This window comes from Myodes glareolus, chromosome 18, assembly GCF_982192425.1.
Source record: "Myodes glareolus chromosome 18, mMyoGla1.1, whole genome shotgun sequence".
NCBI classification, from domain to species: domain Eukaryota; kingdom Metazoa; phylum Chordata; class Mammalia; order Rodentia; family Cricetidae; genus Myodes; species Myodes glareolus.
The window spans coordinates 69,195,613-69,218,226 of record NC_142043.1 but is presented as its reverse complement, the minus strand read 5'-3'; the positions used below and the strand labels follow the sequence as shown (position 1 = coordinate 69,218,226).

Here is a 22,614-nt window from a genome sequence, read left to right as displayed (position 1 = left end):
CGCCTGATACCGCTGAAACCTTGCTGGTAGGCCACGGCTTCGTGTTGATGCACAGGTTAATAGCAATCAGTTAATTCAAGATGTAAGCTAGCTAGAAATATGCTTAAACGATTGACCAAACAGTATTGTAGCTAATACAGTTTCTGTGTGATTGTTTTGGGTCTGGGCGGCCAATTACTGCCACAATGCCTGCTGTCTTGGATAGTTTCATGTCAACTTGACATAAGCTAAATCATCAGAGAGGAGGGAACCTCTAGTGAGAAAATGCTTGCGTAAGACTGAGCAATAGGCAAGCCTGTAGGACATTTTCTTCATTAGTGGTTGGTGGTTGAGGATGGGTGGTGCCATCCCTGGGCTGGTGGCCCAGGGTTCTGTAAGAAAGCAGGTCGAGAAAGCCACGAGGAGCAAGCCAATAAGCAGCTCCGTTCCATGGCTTCCTGTTCATGCATCAGCTCCTGCTGCCAGGTCCCTGCCCTGCGTGAGTTCCTGTCCTGACTTCATGAATGGACTGTGTGGTAGTTTGAATGTAATTGGTCCCGACAAGCTCATAGGGAGTGGCACTATTCGGAGGTATGACTTTGCTGGGGTGGGTGTGGCCTTGTTGGAGAAAGTACGTTAATGTGGAGGCCGGCTTTGAAGTCTCAGATATGCCTAAGCCACACCCAGTGACTCAGTTTACTTCTTGTTGCTGTAGGTCAAGGTTTAGTATCGTCAGCTCCTTCTCTAGCACCACGTCTGTCTGTGCATCATTATGTCCCACCATGGCGATGATGGGCTAAACCTCTGAAAATGTAGGCCGCCCCCATTAAATGTTTTCCTTATAGGAGTTGCTGTAGTAAGGGTGTCTCCTCACAGCAATAGAAGCCCTAACTAAGACAGAAGTTAGTACCAGGAGTGGGGTATTGCTGTGATAGGCCTGACCAGCTTTGGTCCGAAGGAGTGTGGACTTGGGGCTGTGGGTTAGACAGGCAGTGGAGTGCTTTGAGTGCTGCTCATGGGTCACACTAGTAGGAGCGTGGAAGACAGCGGTGCTGAGTGTGATTTGATAAACTATGGGGGCCTGGCCCAAGAGGTTTCAGAGGAGAATATTAGTATGTGACCTAGAGAGTGTTGTGATATTTTGAAGAATGTAGCTGCTTTTTGCCCTTGGCCAAAATGTCTGAGTGAGGCTAAAGTGAAGGGTTTTGCATTAATCCTCTTGGCAGAGGAAACCTCAAAACAATCTCGTATAGACTCTGCCATGTGGTTATTAGTGTTAACTCTAATGAAGATTTGTAATGAGAAGTACCAAGTTTAGGCATTGAAGAAAATGGAAAGTTTAGGCAGTGAGGAAAACCATCAAAAACAAAAGCTGGTGAAGATGTAATTGAAGGAGGGGACCATGTTCCAGCTCCAGCAAGCAGCAGAACCTGGCAACTTCAGTCATGTGGTTCTGGCTTTCGAGTGAAGGAAAGAAGAAAGGGGCTATGTAATATTTCTCCATTGCTAAGGAAAGCAGCAGAGGCTGGACATGGGTCAGGGTTTTCCCTGCATGGAACCTTAGAGACGTCATTGCATAAAACTGTGAAGGAGAAACCTGGATTGCCTTGGAGACCCCAAGATATTGGAGATGTCAAAGTCATGCGGTACCTGCAGAGGAAAGGGAGTGGAGCCAACCCAACAGAAAGAAGTACATTGCAGTCAACAAAGCTGAAAGGAGTTGGAGATCAGAAGAACGTTTAGACGTTAGACATGGAGATGCAGAGTGTGGAGTTTGCCCAGACGGTTTTCAGTCTTGCTTTGGTCCAGTGTTTCCTTACTATGCTCACTCCTCCACGTTTTGGAACAATGATGCATATCATGTATTATTAAATGTTGAAAGTATGTGATCTTCTTTTTCATCTTGATTACAGGGGATTGCAGTTATGAGATTGCATGAATCTCAGAAGAGACTTTGAACTTTGGACTTTACAACATTGTTGAGACTATGATAGACTATGGGGACTTTTGAAGTTGGACTAAATGCATTTTGCATTATGATATTGTTACGTGCTTATGGGGTCAGGGAGTGGAATGTGGTAATTGGCTCCCATAAGCTCACAGGGAATGGTGCTATTAGGAGGTGTGGCCTTGTTGGAGACACCGTGTCACTATGGAGGCAGGCTTTGAGGTCTCACATATACTTAAGACACACCCAGTACTCAGTTCACTTCTTATTGCCTGTGGGTCAAGATGTAGGACTCTCAGCTCCTTCTCCAGCACCACGTCTGCCTGCAGGCCACCAAGTTTCCCCACCATGATGATAATGAACTGAACCTTTGAAAATGTCCTTTATAAGAGTTGCTGTGGTCATGGTGTCTCTTCACAGCAGTGCAAACTCTAAGACAGACTGTAATAGTGAAGGGTGAGTGAAAAAACCCATTATTCTTCACGTTGCTTTGGTCTTGGTGTTCCACCAGAGTAACAGTAACGGTAAGATATCTGCTCACTGTTTCTCACATAAGCTAGGAATGGAAATCAGCTGTTTCATAGAGTTGGAGAGGGAATAGGAAAGAAAGGAACGACTCGCAGTAAGACACGGTTTATGACTAAAGCAGATAATATGTAGGGAATAAATTAAGCTTATGTCTTACATTTCCTTGTCTGTTAGAATAACTCTATACATCCTAAATAGTTTGACTCTTTTTAAAAGGACATATTGAGTAGTTTGGATCTGGCTCAGTTGATGGAACCGTTGCCTCACAAGCACGACGACAAAGTCAGGTCCCAGAACTCTTGTTACGATGCTGGGTGTGGCACACGTTAAATCCCAGTGCTGGGGAGTTGAGACCGGTCTCTGGAGCACCCTGGGCTTAGGGCAGTGAGAGACCCTGTCTTAAATTGACTGAACGGTGTTCCTCAGGAGGACACTGAGGTTCCCTTCTGGCCTCCACATTCATGCTGGATCTAATTTCTCTTTATTTCATGCAGATTATTTTATAAAGGTCACATGAAGCCCACAGATACAAACATCCAAAATGAATCTTTCTTACTATATTGTCCAATATTTAAACATCTGACACTTTTTCAGGACACTTAGTTCCTTGTATCATTTTATGGTAACAATTGTGTTATGTGTGATTAGATTGTGTGTATGTATTACATATATGTAATTTGTCTGTGTGTTACAAATATGTAATTACTGTGAGAAGCACTCATTTTTTTAAAAGTTCATTATATTTTTTGGGGAGAAAACTGTGTGAAGGAGATGAGATCAGAAGAAAAATGAGAGAATGAGATAGAGAGGGTGACTTGTTCAGGTAGGAATACTTTCTCCAGATCAGTGGCTTCAGGCGTCCCTGGCCTGCAGGGCACACAATCCCCCATGACTGAAGTGTGTTGCTTTTCTTTCAGTTTAGTGGCTGCACCTGAATCTACTGATATTTCAACCACCATCTCCAAACCCCAACCCCAGACCCTGCCGTTAGCAACCCACTGCTCAGACCACAGCCTCGTGGGATTTCTAGTGCCGCTGGCCCTGGTTCAGCCACAGCCACCAAATGTAGGTTTTAATTGAGTCTCTACAGTTCTTAGGAGTCAGATGTTGGGGTGAAAGCCAGGCTGGATCAGAGGCTGAGAAGCAACCAGCTGATCTTGTTTTTTGGCTGCAAAGAGAAACATCTTTGCACTCATCCCAAATCAAAAAGACTGTGAATCTTTAAGTCCCTCCCTACTCTTTCCTGTGTATCTCTTCATCTGTATTCCTGGCTGCTCCATCCTCTCTATGGTCAATTCCTGGCTGCTCCATCCTCTCTATGGTCAATTCCTGGCTGCTCCATCCTCTCTATGGTCAATTCCTGGCTTCTCCATCCTCTCTATAGTCAATTCCTGTCAACTGGCCACTGGCTCCACCCACTGATCCAAGGTTAATTTTATTAACACAGTCTTGGAGTTTCACAGTGTGACCAAATATCCCACAACAGAGGTGGGAACACTGTGAAGGGTGTCACTGAGCTGTGCTGGGTGAGGAGTTGGACAGACAGACAAAGACCACAGCCTTGTAAAGGCCTCAGAGACCCATCAAAGGGGCCTGGGCAAAGGTGTGAATCTGAGTTTTGTCTGTCATGCTGAATGAGACTCGCCCGTCCTTGTGCTCCAAGAAGACAGACAGACTCTGGCAGACTCACTCAGTTTCCGTAAACAGGATCTCTGGAGAGGTGACTGCCTAGTACGTGCCCTCATAGAGCCTGGTGTCCCAGAAGTCATCCTGCAGTTTTACGCTAGTCTTCCCATCCCTGGCCACACACACACACATCCAGGACCCAGGCTTTGCAGCTCCTGACCTCCACCTCCCAGTACCACTTCCCTGAGGTAAAGGCCTGCTGACCCAGCTCTCAGGGCAGGGAGTAGAATTTCAGCTGATCTGTGTGGGCAGATCTGAGGTTCCCCATGATCACGCATCCCTCTTTAGATAAGATGCGTTCAGGGTGTGTCTGGGCCCTGAGTTACAGCCACTGTGAAGAAACCATCCCTCTGATCTCTGAGACACTCAACCAGGTGGAGTACACAGGAGTCCTCTGCAGACTGAGATGGTTGGGGCTGGGGAAGGGGAGGGGACACTCGAACATGCACCTGTCCCAGCTCTCCTTTACCCACACACCTGAGGCTGAGCCCAAACACGGGGAGCAGACTCGTTCTGAGATGGACAGAGGGTGACTCACCGGTGTGGAAACGTTCTTTCCTCCAACTCTGAAAAGAACATAGATGTGTGTTAGCAGACCTAATATTTGAGTTTTCTACCAGAGGAAACCATTCCTTTGAATTCTAATGTCCCAGATGCACTTTGCACATTTTGTTTGACCTAAAATTTCCATTCCTCTTCTCTTCAAATATTGACCCTTGAATGAATTACTCTGAATACACCTTCCATTGTGTGGGCTAGAGGGGTTCACCGTACAGCTATTGTCTTCTCCAACAGGTAGGTGCCATTCCACGCCCTCCCTCAGGCACTCCTGAGCACACATGGGTGTGACGCAGGTGTGAAGAGTGGCACGGAGTTCGTGTGAACGTTCCCCACTTTCACTCTCATTATAGCATGTTCCCACCCTCCCCAGGATGGCCTTCATGCTGGTCCCCAGGACCGTGTGCACACTGGTCCCCAGGCTGGTCTTCAGGGTGGTCCCCAGGACAGTCTGCACGCTGGTACCCAGGCTGGTCTTCAGGGTGGTCCCAAGAACTGTCTGGTCAGCATGCTGGTTCCCAGGACAGTGTGCACTCTGGTCCCAAGTTGGTCTCCAGGACTGTTCGATCAGCACGCTGGTCCCCAGGCTGGTCTTCAGGATAGTTTACACTCTGGTCCCCATGACGGTCTGCACACTGGTCCCCAGCACAATGCTGTCTAACTGTGAATGTGGGGCACACTTTAACCTCAAGTCTGTGAACGAGAGAGAGGAGAGGTACTCAGGAAGTATATGTGAAATGGTCACAGCTTTATTCTTCATGCCAAGTAAAGGTGTCTACCCACAGCTATAAAACATAGGGTCTCACAGCTCCTACACTGTGCTCCCCTGGAACTGCAGTCAAGATACTAACAGATTAAAAATAGATAATTTTTTTTTTCTGGAACTCACAGAGACCCACCTGCTTCTGCCTCCTGAAGGCTGGGATTAAAGGAGTGCACCACTATGCTTGGTTTATTAATTTTTTTTTAAAGAATGGGTGAAACTACTTCTGGATCTTTCCTGTATTCTCAAATTCCATCTTCTGTAACTGCTAAACTCATTAGACAGAAACCTTGAGGTGATTTGGTGAAGAATAATTAACAACCACAGAGAGTTGATAATGTGAGACTTACATTATGGTGGTGGAAACAAATGAGGGCAAAGGAAAGGAGGAGAGGCCAGTCAAGCCCAGAGCCTCACCAGCTAGGATGGCAGCTCCAAGGGTCTAGAGGGAGGAGGACAGGGTGCTGTGGGTCAAGGGTCCTAAAGCTTGGGGGTGAGGAAGCCTTGGGGGTTCCTTGGAGAGAATTGTAAATGGACTGGAATCCAACTGTGTTAGCATGTGTGGCTCTCTAACTGTCCAACGTGGATTATACACCCAATTGTGTTAGGATGTATAGTCTCTATTTGTGGGACCCTCACCCCTTATTATCAAAGGGGCAAGAAGAAATTTCCTAGCAGAATGTTTTTCCAGGAAGATAGTGGCCTTCCCCTCTCCCACCCAGGAGATTCTGAGCACAAGGTCACTTAGCTCGATCCAGCCAGCCACCTGGTACAGGCTGATAAAGATGCCCTAACTCAAGAACAGTAGCCTTGCTCTAAAAACAAGGAAAAAGCTGACTTAACAGAATACGAGGGAGCAAAAGTCCTTGTACCCGTGCCAAAGCATCTTCAAAGATTCTCTTTGTAGTTATGCCTTTAAAAGCTTACCCCACAGAGGAGATACAACTCCTCTCTACCTTGTTGTCACGGGAATGGAGATGAGTTCCAAACATGTTTGTATTATGCTGATTAAACCTTGCTTATTACAGTCTGGGCCTCTCTGGTAGTCTCTCTCTGGGGGTCGTGATCTGGGCACAACATATTGACCAACATGAATTGTACACCCAGCTGTGTTAGAGTGTGTGGGTGTGTCTGACACCGACTGTATACCCAGCTGTGTGTGTGGGTCTCTAACAGTCTGACATGGACTGTACACCCAACTGTGTTGTGTATGTGGTCTTTAACTGTCTAACACGGACTGTATATCCAGCTGTATGTGTGGTCTCTAACTGTCCGACATGGACTGTACACCCAGCTGTGTTAGGGTGTGAGTCTCTAACTGTCCGACACGGACTGTACACCCAGCTGTGTTGGGTGTGGGTCTCTAACTGTCCGACACGGACTGTACACCCAGCTGTGTTAGGGTGTGAGTCTCTAACTGTCCGACACGGACTGTACACCCAGCTGTGTTGTGTGTGTGGTCTTTAACTGTCTAACACGGACTGTATATCCAGTTGTATGTGTGGTCTCACTGTCCGACACGGACTGTACACCCAGCTGTGTTGTGTGTGTGGTCTCTAACTGTCCAATATGAATTATACACCCAGCTGTGTTAGGGTGTGTGGTCTCTAACTGTCCGACACGGACTGTACACCCAGCTGTGTTGGGTGTGGGTCTCTAACTGTCCGACACGGACTGTACACCCAGCTGTGTTGGGTGTGTGGGTCTCTAACTGTCCGACACGGACTGTACACCCAGCTGTGTTGGGTGTGGGTCTCTAACTGTCCGACACGGACTGTGCACCCAGCTGTGTTGCCTGTCGAGGTATAAGGATAACCTTCAGGAGTCTGTTCACCTTTCACCATGTGAGCTCCAAGGATCAAACTTGGGGGATGAGGGTCAACTGCAAACACTATCCAGCCAGCCTGAGAAGGTCTATTTTCAACCCTACAAGATCATTTTTATTACCTTTAGGGTTAATATCCTATTTCTCAAGTGCCTGGTTATCTATTTAAAAGATACAACTTTAAATCAGAAAAGTCATTTTATATGTATGTGTGTTTTGCCTGCTGGTACGCCTGTGTACCATGTGTGCCCTGATGCCCAGGGTGGTCAGAAGAGGTTACAAATGACTGTCAGTCACCACACAGGCACTGGAAATTGAACCGGGGTCACTGCTGAGCCATCTCTCCAGTTCCATTAAATATATGACCTAATTTTACATGGAAAAGGATGAAGCAAGATCCTTCTGGAAGCCAGAACTGTGAAGTAGGAGCAGAGGAAAGAACCAACTTCAGATGTGCAGGAAGGGTATTACCCAGGGAAACGGAGGATGCAAAGAGAAGAGACGGGGTGGTGTTCAAAAGTTAGAGAAGACGGAAGAAGAGAGAAACAGGGACTGGACAGCAGCCAGGGGACCAGGAACTCCTCACCCTCCTCTGCACTTCTCATGCCTCGTGAACAGCCCCCCCTCTTTCCCTGCCTGAGTAACCATCTCAGGAAGGAGTCAGTTTCAGGAAATCCCCAGCTATGTTCTGATCTGTGTGGGCAGGAGACTGAAACAACTTTGTGTTCCCAACACAAATCCTAGGGAGTCTCCACACCTGGGGCAGCATTTATCGCCGGGCTGGAAGGAAGCTCAAGATTCACGAGCCAGCCTTTTGCTCCTTTGTGCTGCAGCAAAGTGGAGTGGGAAGAGACCCTGCAAGCAAGAGGCCGCTCTGGACGCTGCACAAAACGGGTCATAAAATCTGGCAGCATTTGCTGTCTGTGCCCCGACTGTAGGCCGCAGCTGATTGAGCCATCACTAAGTAAAATGCACTAAAGCAACACAAAGTCTGTCAGACAAATTCGTTTGCTCCAGTTGGATCCTATTCTGGTTCTGTTTTAATGTAGCTTACATTGTTCAAAGACTGTATTCTTTTCTATAGAATAAGATGCTAAAATTTGGGGCTGGAGAGATGGCTCAGCGATTAAGAGCACTGGCCGCTCTTCCAGAGGACCAGGGTTCATTCCCAGCACCCACACGGCAGCTCTCAACTGTCTGTAACTCCAGCCCTGGGGATCTGACCCCCTTTTCTGGCCTCCACTGACACAGCACGCACACGGTGCACAGACATGCACGTAGGCAAAGCACCCATACACATAAAACGAATAGATCTCTTTAAAAAAGGACATAAAAATTTAAAACCATAAGTAGAATAGGGAAGTATATTAACTCTGTCTCAGCCTATTGGGTGTATGTATGCACGGCAGGTTTGGCAGTTGCTCAGATTGACTCCTGCTGACGTGTCCTCAGGAGTTTCCTGAGTGTGTCCCGTGCCTGATTCCGCTCGTGAGAACAGACAGTGTGAGGTTCAGATATGTTCCATGGTCCCCCTATCTCCAGGGTCCATGAGACAAGCGGAGTACCTGAACCTGAGAGGGGCTCCTGGGGACCCCAGATGAGCTGATCCACGGGGAACACACGTGAAGCAGAAACGGAGGGGTGAGCCCGTGGAGCAGAGCCCTGGCTGATCTGAGACGCCTGACTGGCAGATGGTGTCCGATTCAAATGGGACTAGAGGACGCCAGAGTCGCTGCAGGTGCATGACCCCATCCGTGTCCGCAGCAATCCGTGGGTGTTGGCACCTGGCTGAAGACGCAGGATGAAGACTGATTTTTCTCCTTCGTTTTCAGCCTTATCCAACGTAATCACCATCTCAGCACAGTTTTCATTCATAGAAGCTAATTTTAGAAAATTAGATCTTTAGAAAAACTAAATCAAACCTGCAAAATCATTTTTTAACATTCAGCCACTCCTCCTTCTACGTGCTTGATACGGATTCCGACGTAACCGTTCCCACGCAACCGTGATTTGTGAACCGTCTCTGCATCCTGAGAGTTCTGTTTTCCTGCGCTGTGCCTGGACGTCTTGTGTTTGTTAAACTTTGTTCTGGAGTCAAGCTAAGATATTTTATATAAAGTCTTTGGACCCAGTGTCCAAGGAATGGTCAAGGGTTTCTGGTGTAGCCGACAGCAGCAGAGCTCATTGGAGCGGAGGCACTGCCCCTTCCGGGTGTTTCTTACGTTGTCGTCCATAGCTCTGATTGGAGAGGAAGAAAATGAGCCGTTCTCCCCTCTGCTGAAGTGAAAGCATGCATTTCCTCTATTAATATTTGTGTGTGTGTGTGTGTGTGTGTGTGTGTGTGTGTGTGTGTGTGTATGCACATGTGAGCACAGTTGATGTGGAGGTCAGGAAAGGGCATCGGGTTTCCTGGAGTTGGAGTTACAGGCGGTTGTGCCCCTCCTGGCCTGGGGGCTGGGAATTATCTCAAATCCTCTGCAAGAACGGCAGGGGCACGCGCCCTTGACCTCCAAGCCATTTCTCCAGCTCCTATTTCCCTTATTAACAGCTTAGGCAACATGATAAATTTCTCTTTCCACCTCCAACAAGAGCAATACCTCAACATTTCTCACCCATTCGGATTCTCCAGATGCTCATGGCACTGATGTCACCATGGTTATCAGAACTGGATTTTGATTGACAGCTATTCTCTACTGAAACCACCACAGCATTAAAGATGTAGCTCAGATTGCTATCAAGTTAGAGCTTGTTTCTTATCTACCAACATTTGAAAGATCATTCTTAACATTTTAATACAGAGCTTCTGTTTTCACTTTGGGAATTATGGGGTTGTTTAATTTTTAATCCCTTTGAAGGCTGTCTTAGCGCTGTGCTCAGTGGCACCTGTACAGAAGTTGCTCATTGCCAGTTCTTTATGAAACATGCACAGATACAGAGTGTTAAACACTTGTTCAGTAAGCCCATGGAATAATTCTACTTACGTGAAATCTAATATTATAGTTGTTATAATTTTACAATGGCAAGGTTTACCTTTGTTGGGTTATTTGGTAGTAACCCAGTTAAGAAAACTGGTTGTCCTGGTTTGGTTCTCTGTGGCTGTGGTAAAGACTGTGACTGAGGTGGTTAGGACAAGAATGGCCCTGTAGGCTCACATGTTTGGATGCTTAGACACCACAGAGTGGCACTGTTTGAAAGGATTAGAAGGATTAAGAGGCGTGGCCTTGTTGGAGGAACTCTGTCACTGCGGTGGGCTTTGAAGTTTCCAAAGCCCAAGTTCTGCCTCTGGAGGCCTGCAGACCAGGATGTAGCTCTCAGCTGCTGCCCCAGCACCATGTCTGCTGCCATGCTCTCCGCCACAGTGATAGTGGACTAAGCCTCTGAAACTGTAAGCAAGCCCCCAAATAAATGCTTTCTTTTATGAGAGTTCCGATCATGGTGTCTCTTCACAGCAGTAGAGCATGACTAAGACAATGACCAAGAGCCGCTTGGAGAGGAAAGGGTTTCATCTCAGGACTCTCAGATCGCACTCCATCACTGAGGGAAGTCAGGGCTGGAACTCAGGACTGAAACCTGGAGGCAGTAGCTGCTACAGAGGCCACAAAGGAACTCTGCTTACCAGCTTGCTCCCCAAGGCTTGCTCAGTTTGCTTTCTTATTCACCCCAGGACCACCTGCCCAGGGGTGGAACCATCTACAGTGGGCTGGGTCTTCCCACATCAACCATCAGTCAGGAGGATGTCGTATAGACTTCCTACAGATCAATCTGAAGGAGGCCATTTCTCAACTGAGGTTTCCTCTTCTCAAGTCAGTTTGAGTCAAATTGACAAAAACCTGACCAGCACATTGCTGGTCTCCGGTACATTAGATATAAACAGAGAATAACACTGGGGGAATGTGCCCAGAGTACAGTAGACACGTGCACGAGAATTACCACTACTACTACTACTACTACTACTACTACTACTAATACTACTACTACTACTACTACTAATGCCACTGGTGTATAAGCAGGGAGCAAATGTGCTATCAGATTCAAGAAATCGTGGATTCAATCATCTTAGGAATGATTAAACAGATTTATATCAAAAAGGAAGACTGTTAACAATCGTAACACCATGCAAAGCACAGCTGTCTTTTCTGCTGATAGTCTGAGAATCTTGATGTCCAGAAACTGGCCACAGAGGCTCATGGAGTCTCAGGCAAGGCGCCTCCCAGCCAGAGTTCCCTGTGCCTGCCCAGGAGGACCAGAGTCCTGGAGTTTGCAGACATGCTGCGGCAGCCACCCACTGAGTTCTCTGTGTGCCTCACTTGGGACTGTGTGAGGGAGAGTGGTCCCTGGCGTGACGCGTGACGTAAGGATAGAGCGATCCCAAGAAACTGGCCTGGGCGAAGGAGAAGATGTGGGTCTCATCAGTCATGTTGTAGAAAGAAAGGTCATTGTCCTCTTGATCCAGGAAGATTGTGATCTCCAGTGATCGCGTCTCCAGCAGCAGAGGCTCTTCCAGAGAAACGTTTTGGGAAGAGAAGGTAAGAGCCCTGTATTCATCTCCCTTCTTCTTCAAGACTCTGAATTTCTTCAGTGATTCTTTGGATGGTGCATCCTGAGTGTACATTTCATAAACACCTAGTGTCCATTCCTCAGTGTCCCCGACATCCACTTCCCAGTAGTATCTCCCCAACACGAAGCCTTCCTGGTACAGTGTGATGATGCTGTGGTCTCCTTGAGGGTTGCTGAGAGATGGCTCTGGGGTCTCCTCTCTGCCGCTCTCTTCTGTCTTTGGGCCAGATTTGTCCTGGTCAGGTACTTCATGATTTATCTTCACAGGAGCTGAGGAGGAAAGGGAGGAGGTGTGAGGAGGAGACTAAGCCACAATTGCAAAGTTTGTATACCAATAACTCTGTGTTCAAAATTAGTGCTGTGTTGGAAGCTATTGGACAGGCAAAGTCTTAAAGAAACTGGGTCTGGAGGCTGGTGCAGCAATGCTCCTGAGGTGTTGAGCCATGGACCCTCACAGCACGTTCTGAGCTCTGCATCTCGTTCTGTTTTGTCTACGCTACTGTAGGGTCTTGGGAGCGCATGGAGTGAGCTAGGACTTGGTAAATCAGAGCCTTGTTCATCTATTGTGGAAGGGCTGGTCACAAGCTGACCTCACAAAAGGAAACTGAGTGTTCTTGTCACTTGGAGCAGTGTTTCCTTCGTTAGGTGTCTCCCCAGTAAGGAGCCATGGTTCTGTTGTTCGACCCAGTGGATCCCACAGACAAGAATGCTGGGTCAGTGTATGGAGAAGGGGACAGAACCAGCGTGACTGAACCTGGCAGTGGCTTGCAGCACAGGGTCACACGGCAGGGTCCCTTCCTCTCCTCCCCATTCTCAACCCAAAAAACATGTCTGTCTGTTAGGAAGATCACACAAGACGCCAGAGGGCAAACTGGAGGCCGGAGTGCTCAGCAGTTTGTCTGGCACGTGCACGGCTTGACACTCATCTCCAAAATGAGAAATGAAACCACAGGAGCGACCTCAGAGGTGGAAGCAAGCAAGAGCAAACCGACTCACCCAGCTGGAACAGTTCCTTCCTCCAGTCTGAAAGAGAGCAGAGCAGACAGGTGGATGGTAGAGCTGCACTCCAGGAACCGAAAGAGACCCAGGGCTTTCTCCTCCCACGGCTGCCACACTAAGTCCCTCGGACTTTCTAGTGTCCAGAAACTCCCGCAGGCGGGTGGCTCTCTGTGCTGACTCAGGAACTCAATGCTGGGGGTGGAATGAGGGTGGAGATGCAGGTGAGGGTGGTGAGACACAGTGGGGATGGGTGTGAGTGAGGATGGAATGAAGATGAAGGTGGGGTAGCGATGAGGGTGGCGGTGGGTAAATGAGAATTGTTGTGAGCCACCATATATAAGCCCTGGGAACTGAACTCGAGTTCTTTGCAAGAGTAACCATTGCTACTGAGGCTTCTCCTCAGCCTCTGAAGCATCTCCCCAGGCCCTGAGGCTTCTCCTCAGCCCCTGAAGCATCTCCTTAGCCCCTGAGGCTTTTCCTCAGCCTCCAAAGCATCTCCCCAGCCCCTGAGGCTTCTCCTCAGCCCCTGAAGCATCTCCCCAGGCCCTGAGGCTTCTCCTCAGCCTCTGAATCTTCTCCCCAGCCCAAGGCTTCTCCTCAGCCCCTGAAGCATCTCCCCATCCCCTGAGGCCTCTCCCCAGCCCCTGAGGTGTCTCCCCAGCTCTGCTGGAACATCTTAGAACAAATCTTTGAAGTCTCAGCAGAAGCTGTTTATAAACTGTCTGTTATCCTGGGGGGCCCACCTGTCTGTCACCTCCTCCAAGCACTTAGGCGACCTGTAACAGACTGGTTTCTAACTTATGTTTCTTGGGGACTTTTAACTTCCACAGGGTCAGAGATGACAGCTGTGCCCCATGCATGTGTTATAATGTCTGATGTATGGAAATTGCACAGATGAGATCAAGGAATAGCCTAGTGTGTTTGTGAACTCCACACTGCACACACACACACACACACACACACACACTCACACATACTCAGACACATGATATATATATACTCACATCATACATACACTCAGTCACACACACCTCATACACATTCAGGCACACATCACACACATACATGCACACACACATCACATGCACATACTCACATATGCACACACATCACACACATGTGTACACATACACACTCATGCACACATCACATAAACATACGCACACAATAGTTATCTCTTCTTTTTTCTTAGCTATAGACAATAACTGATTGTTTGAATCCCCGACATAAATGATCACAACTTGCTGGACACAGTGATGCACACCTGAAATCCTAGCATTTGGGAGGTGGAGGGAGGAGGTCTAGGCGCTCACACCCAGGCTTAACTACACAGCATGTGATCCAGCCTTGGTTGTGAGAGGCTCTGTCTCAAAAAAGTTGTTGTTGTTGTTTCAATTTGAAAGTTGACAGCCATTAAAGTGTGTATGTGTGAGACGTGTGTTTAAGTTTTCAGATAGGATGCCCATTGTTTTAGAGCTGCTGGCAAGACTCAACACCCACGGAGTACTTACCAGGGTACAGCAGGGCTTTCTTCCAATCTGCAATAGAACAGACCCGAGACAGCTGAGTACTGACCTGTGGCCTCACACTTCCCCCTTTCCCCCTCAACTTTCCACACCAGTCATCCTTAAACCCTTCAGTTCCTTCATCCCCACCTCACGAGGGTACTAAGGGGGAGTTGGCATCAGGGCCTCTGGGTGCAGGACGCCTGGTCTCTTACCTTTTCTGTACAGTGCCTTCTGCTGATCGCTGATCTGAAAGAAATAACATTCGGTGAACGGCCAGCCAGAGTGGTGATAAAGAGAAGCAAATGCTACAGAGAGGGAGGAGAAGTCACACTCACCCAAGTCATCCTTGAGGTCATCTGAAAGAGAGGGAAGGTTCGTGAGAAATCCATCAAACTGGGTCTCAGCCACCCTGAATCTGAAGAGTAGCTAAATGAAGTAGGGTTGACTTTCCCTTAGGGGCCACATAATTAAGGAGATGAGCGTGGCTGCCACTGTAAACTGATAAGGTGCCGTGGGAGTTTAAGGTGTCTTGGGGCTTCTTCTGAAGCAGGTTCTTGACCAATTCATAGGAAGAGAACAAGGTGCCAGAGAGGCAGCAGCATCCTCTGGAAGAAGAGTGTGGGAGAAGCATGGGATAGTGAAGAGCAGGGTGTGAAGGTGTGGGCTGTGGTTTGAGGCTACCCTTCAGAGCCTGAGGTCCACTCCCAACTGTTTTAGTACATATGGTCAGTTATACCCTATTCATTTATTTTTAACAGTCTATACCATTATAGACTGGTCAAGCTTCTCCTAGTTGGTAACATTTATAGCACTTCCACCTTATTACTATAAACAATGTTGTGATAACTTTACACATATGCATATACATATACACATACACACATGTGTACACACGTGAATACATACATCTATACATACACAGATCCTCCTCAACAAGTGTTTTTATACAAAGACTTACAGAAATTTGAATCAGTATTTATGGACATTAGTGTTTGATGGTAGACCAGTTGTCTAGCATGTGTTTGATAGTTAAACAAAATAGGGAGGTGCTGTGGGAACTCCCTCAGCCAATAGCTTTTAAGGTACCAGCCCACTTTGGGGGTAATCTCAAAGGCTATTGGCTGAAGGAGTTCCCACAGCAGTAGACCAGTTGTCTGGCATGTGCAGCCCTGGGTTTCATTTTGATTTTTTTTATTTACCACATCAGATTCAGGAGATAATACCCAACTATGCCATTCACATGATCTCCTTTCTAAGTTCCAGAGTCTGGGGACTTCATCTAGAGGGTGCTTCTTCTTTATGAAGGAAAGGCCAGTGTCCCAGAGAGAATAAGAGATTTATTCAAGGTCACAACCAAGAATTCTGAATCCAAACTCTTTGCTCTGTTATGCACACATAACCCTCGTGCATGCCTTCCCTGTCACAGTGGTCCAAACCCTCAAACCATAGGTTAAACTAACTACCTCCCCTTTAAGCTACTTCTTGTCTGGCAGCTGGCTGCAGCAAGGAGGAGACGGACTCATGCTGTGACTCTCAGGAAGGATCTCAGCAAACAGACAGCAGAGGCCTCAACAGGCTCAAGTCACCCACATCCAGCGAAGGTTCAGGTAGATGTCACAGTTCTGAGTTTTATAAAAACTGCCCAAAGGTTTGGAGAGGACATTTTCTTGGCCGAGTGATTGCATTGACTTGAGAGAAGCCATTAAAAACAAGGCAGTAAGTAAAGGACAGAAGGCAGAATGCTGACCTCCTGAGACTCCGGTGGACACCAGGAGGAGCAGAGGGAACAGACAGGCAGCTTGAGGGATGGCTGGAGAGCCTTCATCTCCAGGGGGGAAGGCCAAGGCCGGTTCACCTGTAGGAAGACAACAGGGGGGAGGTTTCAGGAAACCCCCCCATTCAAAGACTTAACGTTATTCTCAGGTTTCTAACTCTGTCTCCTATAAAACCCTTAAGACAAAACTCACCAATCTCGCCCCTCCCTAAGGCCTTTCAGATCCTTTATTCTAAAGGCCAACAGTTTCCTCATGGGCATGGGAAATGGCCAAGCATTTTCTGTGCTGGGGCAGGAGGACTCTCTTGCCTTTCTGTGGGTCCATGGTCTCACAGGGGAACTTGGAGCTGGATTCCCTGAGTTCAGTGTGGTGGGGTGGAGTCACGCAAGGAAGTAGACCACTCCCATATCAGGTCTGTCTTCACTCTTCTTTTGTTTACTTATTCTTTTATTTGTTTATTCACTTATTTCCCAATGAAGGTACTATTTCTCACTACATCCTCATGACTTCCATCCCCCTTTCTTCAGGCCCACACCTCCCTTGGACAGACATGCTCACAGGCACAAACTCCTCGCTCACTGTCTGGACAGAGCTGTGGGTTCCTGGAAACTCCTGGGATCCTCATTGACCCAAAGCCTGGCCCTGGAGACCGTCTGCACCTGTGTTACTGTGGCCACTACTCAAGGGTGTGGCTGGGGCCAGGGTGTTGGATTTTCAGAGATGGAGGCCACACAGGCTTTTCCCCCGGGCTCTGGCTTTAGAGGAGTCTAGGCAGAAGCCATAGCCATCCCCAGCTCTTCAGTTACTTTAGGAATGGAATTAAATCATCCAGAGGACTTTATACTGGGCTGAGCCATAGAGTAAGCAGTTGTAGATTGCTCTGGAGACTTCTCACTCTAAGCTGCCTCCTACACTATTAAGGAGAGGCAACCAGGTCCGATGTTCAAATCTGAGGGTCACTCACATGGTTAGCTGATTTAGAGATGAAGTCAAGCATGCTTCTCCCCCTACTCCATGACTAACCTCTGACAGTGTTGAGCCTTAGTACATGAACTACAGAAGACCATGCCTCAAACAAAAACAAATGACAGAAAGGCTCTGTCAACTCTCAATAGATTTGCATTTCAAAAATGTATTTCATGTGTGTGGGTATTTTGTCTGCATACATGTGTGCACTGCATGTGTGCAGAGCCCATGGAGGACAGAAGGGGATGTCAGATGCCCAGATCCAGCGTTACAGGCAGTTGTGAGCTGTCATGTGGGTGCTGGAAACTAAACCGGGGTCCTCTGCATGAGCAGCCCATGCTCCTAAGCACCTAGGCATCTCTCCAGCCCCCAATTTTGCATCTCATACTCTACTGTATATTGTCATCTCTTAGCAACCGCTGAAAGTCACACGATCTTAGTGAATATCTCCATCATCAAGGGAGCCATTTTCTCCAAATAATTTCTTCTGAAAGCTCATTTTTCATTTTTAACTTAGCTTCGTGATATATACAGTTTTGTTAGATAATGTCTGTCTGTACTTGTCTCACTCTTGTGTCTCTTATGACCTGCTTGAACAACCTTTGATCTAGAATTTCAAGGATATAAATTAGTGTTTTTGTTCTTCCTTTTAAAATAATTATTTTATTTTTAATTATGTGTGGGTTGCATTTCTTTCTCTTTTTCTCTGAGTTTGTGTGTTTGTGCACATGCGTACAGGTGCCCCTGGAGTCCAGAAGAGGCCATCAGTGTTACTAAACATGTTAAAGGGGGGGGCACAAGTCAAATAATCCCAAGATAACTGAGAGAGAGAGAGAGAGAGAGAGAGAGAGAGAGAGAGAGAGAGAGAACGAGCTGGGCAGGTGGGTGGTTTTCTCTGGGTACCCAAAAGGTCACACCCTAACCTTTTCCAGCCTCTTATAGGTCATTGGCTGACGGAGGTTCTCCAGCACATCAGAGCCCATGGAACTGTAGTTACAGGTAGTTGTGAGCTTCCTGATGTGGGTGCTGGGAATTGAACTCTGGTCCCCTGGAGTAGTATGTGACTTTAGCCCCTGAGCCCTCCCTCCAGCCTAATTATGACTTACTTGAGTCTTTCTGTCATTGTGAGCAGGAACATAGTTGGTCTGGAATTCACAGGCTTGAAGGACAGCAAGCTTTTCTCTCCTTACTCACGACACGGGAGTGAGATAGAAGGGCCCAGTTGTCCATGATGTATAACTCCAGTTGGATCAGGCGGATTTAATCAATGTCCACAGAGGAAATTTGGGGGAATGAGAATCAGAAAGTTGAAACATATTCACATCTCTTGAATTCTTTTTTTTAAATGAATGAGAGAACTGACCAAGAGATGACAATGTATCAAAGCATCAGAGAAATTCATGTGTGTGGAGAAGACATGAGAGAACTTGCTAGCACATGGCTAAAGGAGTGTGTTATAGACACCCTTGCTTCCCATAGGTTAGTTTAGATAATTTCAAAAAATTGAGGCTAAGGATTACCATTCAAACCACTGTCAGATTAGGAAATAAAGGCATCCAAGCAGTTCTATAGATCACATCAAATTCCTAAGCATAAACAATAATATCAGATTAACTCAACCATCAGGTTCTAGGATTCCAAGACACATGTCACTAGACACATATGGTTTAGAAAGAATTCAGTTGCTCCCGCTCTTGGCTGCCCCTCATAACCATGTGATTCAGCGCTATGTCTGCGTTGAAGTTCTCTTTTCTAATCTTATTTTACCTATGGTTTTGAAACTCCCGAAGTTTCCTGGGAGGAACCGTCTTGCCTCCAGCTTTCTGAACCCCTTAAATGTCCACCTAAGGCTTCCTCCCAGACCCTCAAACTCCCGAAGCATCTCGAGCAAGGCTTACAGAGAGCCCTGCAGATACCCAGGAGAAGGCGAGCTGGGAGGCAGGGCAGGATTAACCTGTCTGGCTCCCTCTCTGAGGTAGTGAGAACTTAGATCATGTGAGCCTCACAGGAGCCTCTCCTAGATGACGGGCAGGTGGTGAGAGGAGCACAGCGTGGATTCTGGGGATGGATAGAGGACAAACAGAATCCTTTGTCAAACAAGAGTGTGAGAGAAAATGCAAGGAGATTGAGCCGAGCTTGAAATCGCCATTTCTCTCTGTTTGCCTCTTGTCTTCCCTCCCTTCGTCTGTGGATAACGTGTTCTCTCCGTGGAGGGATGAGCGAGACCAAGGGCCTGTTCAGGGCTGTCTCTGGAAAAGGTCTTTGAGTAAATGACAAAGGTGTCCCTGGCATTTCTTTGGGAAAGACACCCCAGTTGTCTGAGAACCCAGGAGACCATTTCTTAGCACTACCATGAACCCCTTAGCCACACCCCTTACCTTGACAGTCTTTGTGTCAGGTCCCCAGTGTTTGCAGGGCCTCCCTCTGGACCACACTAGGAATGATGGTGAATTCCCTGTCCTTCTCTCTGCCAAGGGACCTCTTCTCCACCCTGCTTCTGCTTCCACATGGGGCTCCAGTTAAAGCCTACTGCGTTTCTAGACCTGGTTCCTCTATTTTCTGCCTAGAAGGATTAAGACACAAGGCAAGTTTGCAAAGAAGCCTCGGTTAATTCTAAATCCTCACCTAGTGTAATGATTTATTGAGTTGCACATCAGGGTAAATAGAACTTCATTAAGGAATGTGTTTTCACGATTTCCCAGCCCTCTTCTCACACCCCCTGCCAAGAGTACATCACCATTGCAATCAAGAAATCGTTTGCTTTATGTGAGACCAGCCTGTCTGCGGTAAAACCCCACGGAGTATCAGCCTGTCCTGGGTCTCTGGGCACTGATGATGCTGCACTCTGAAGGCTCCAGGTATGTTGTCGTGACACATTTTCCACTCTGGTTTTATCCCATAGATTCCTTAGCAGTGATGGTTCTCTCGGGTCATATCGCCATGGTGGGTGCACACAAGCACGCTCTCCTGCTGTGTGCCCCCTCATGGGTGTCAAGGATGGAGCTGGGATGGTATCGATCCCCCTTCTCAGAGGCTGTGTGTGGGTGTGTCTGGATGGGATAAACAACCCGTAAACTTCAAAGGGAGGAGGGAGATACTGAAAGATTACGCTTCTGGGGGACAGCAAGCAGCCATGCAAGTGTTTCTTCAGAAAAGGTGAAGACGTTGAGGATGCCACTGTCGGCTAAAGGTGATCGCGGGTAGCTGAGGGTGAAGAAAGTTTTAGAGGAGAGGTAAGCATCCTGCTGCGTTTTGTGGACGTGGGGTTATTTAACCCTGCAGATCACATAAAGTCAGAATAGAAACTCAAGACCAGAACTTGGAGGTAGGAACTGAAGCTGGGGCCACAAAGGAATGGGAGAAATAGCTGCTTCCTGGCTTACTCTCTGTGGCTCAGCAGACTGAGCAAGCCATGGGGGAGTGGTGTAACTCAGGACCACCTGCCCAGGGATGGCACCACCCACAATAGGCTGGGCTCTCCTACGTCAATCATTAACCATGAAAATGCCCCTCAGAGTGACTGCTGTTCTGTCTGGAGGCAGAAAATGGAAGACAGACCACCGAAGTCTATGAAACCAGAAGCAAACTTTATTGGGGGGTGGGGGTGGGGTGGGAGAATCACCCCAGGGCACAAAAGGTTTATCAGCTAGCTGAGACCACAGCCAGAGTTCGGGCTTCTGAAATTGGGCCCCTTTTTATAGCAGGAAGTAAGCATTAGGTACGGACAATGGAATTTTTACATTTTTGAGGTTAGTTTAGAGACATATTGCATTTTACAATGTTCACTTACAAGGTTTTGGCTCAACGGTGTTTATAAAAATTCTGCAGCTTTATTGACATAGCTAATGGTGTTCACAAGGAACTTCACAGCTCTTCCTAGCACAGCCTGCAGCAGAGGTTTGGAAACAATGTGAAACCGAAAGTCACGCTGGAGCAACTTATCAAAGGGTAACCTCTGCCCACCGCAATTGTGGGCTGTAAGGGGCAGGAGGGTTATGTTAAAGTTGACCCTTGGCTGCTGACGAAGCTGCTGCCAGTCTCATTTCTCTAAGTTTATAATTTCATATTCCTATATCCCCGCGCCCTTCAACTGCAGGACAATCTGATGGAGGTGTTTTTTCTCACCTGAGTTCCCTCTTCCCAGATGACCTTAACTTTTGTCAAGACAGAAAAACAAAACAAAACACAAACAAACGAACAACAACAACAAAAACACCCAGCATATGTTAGTGAAAGAGGTAGACACGTTTGGAGATGGCCAAGATCTTGGATGCTGGATTTGACTAAATGGTCTTGATAAATTGATACATTCATTAGGCTGTACTTCGAAATTGAAGTAGGGTTTAGGTTTAATTTTTTTCTTTTTGTTTACTTGTTTTTGTTTTGTTTTGAGTCAGCGTTTCTCTATGTAGCCCTGGCTGTCCTGGAACTCACTCTGTAGACCAGGCTGGCCTTGAACTCAGAGATCCCCTGCCTCAGCCTCCCATGGGCTGGGATTAAAGGCATGGGCCATCACTGCCTGGTTCATACAAGTTTTTACAAGTCTATTTTAAAATGAGGTACTTTATTTCAATTCATTGCTCCAAAGACAAACAGATGGGCCCTCTCACTTGAGGTCAGCCTCATCTTCAGTTGATGCTGCCTGACATGGTTCATTTTGTCCATCTTTTTTCCCCCATTAATCTTTATTGAAGAATTTTACTTTTATGAGACAGGGCCTCCTATGTCCTGGAACTTGCCATATAGGTCAAGCTGATCTTGAACTCACAGAGATTTGCCTGCCTGAAGGTCTGCACCACCACACCCAGTCCTTCACAGAATTTTTTTAAATGAAAAGGAGATGGGAGAACCATTTTGATATACAAAAATACTGACGGCATAGGTTAACAAAATATTTCTTTTAATTTCTTTTGCAAATATTTTAAGTATGGAAAAGAACAGAAGATTATTTTAAAGGAAAAATACATAATAGTCAAATGTATTTGCAGTGCCTTCAAGGTCTAAATATGCCTGGAACACATATAAATCAAAGAGAAATATACAATTTATAAGGTAAAGTTATCTTCCTTTTAAAAACAATGTTTTTATTAATCTATGAGAATTTATATGATGCATCGTGATCATATCCACTCCCCTTCCCCAACTCCTCCTAGCTCTACCCTGATCTCCTTACTCCTCGTGTTCTCTTCCTCCCAGACCCGACTACACTGGGAAGCGGGGCCTGCCCGGTAGTGTGGTCAATAAGCCAAGGATCACACTATTAAAGAGCACCGATCCTCCTTCTCCCAGAGGCTATCAAATGCCCACTGATCCTCGGCTAGGGGTGGGACTTTGCATCCACCCCCTCCTCCTTGCTCTTTACCGATCTTCTTTATTGCATATTTAATAGGAAGACATCAAGTCCGCCCGGTGGTGAAAGAGTGTACATCTCAGGAAGGGGTCAGAGGTCTCTGGCAATCTCAGAACTCCTCTTGATTATCTATCACAGCAGACGCCATTATCTTTCTCAGGTGGCTGAGCGC

At 47.1% G+C, this 22,614-nt stretch overlaps 1 protein-coding gene across 1 annotated transcript in view; it reads right to left on the bottom strand.

Moving 5' to 3' along the window:
* Window positions 1-11,575: 11,575 nt before the first annotated feature.
* Btnl2 (butyrophilin like 2) overlaps window positions 11,576-22,614 on the bottom strand; it is a 28,716-nt gene continuing 17,677 nt past the window's right edge. The window contains exons 12-17 of the mRNA XM_087897811.1: window positions 20,202-20,296; window positions 16,099-16,206; window positions 14,564-14,707; window positions 14,355-14,381; window positions 12,841-12,867; window positions 11,576-12,114 (exon numbers count right to left, since the gene is read on the bottom strand). Of these exons, the coding sequence (XP_087753937.1) occupies window positions 11,591-12,114; window positions 12,841-12,867; window positions 14,355-14,381; window positions 14,564-14,707; window positions 16,099-16,206; window positions 20,202-20,296 (925 nt within the window). The 3' untranslated portion in view covers window positions 11,576-11,590. The remainder of the gene's footprint in view (window positions 12,115-12,840; window positions 12,868-14,354; window positions 14,382-14,563; window positions 14,708-16,098; window positions 16,207-20,201; window positions 20,297-22,614) is intronic.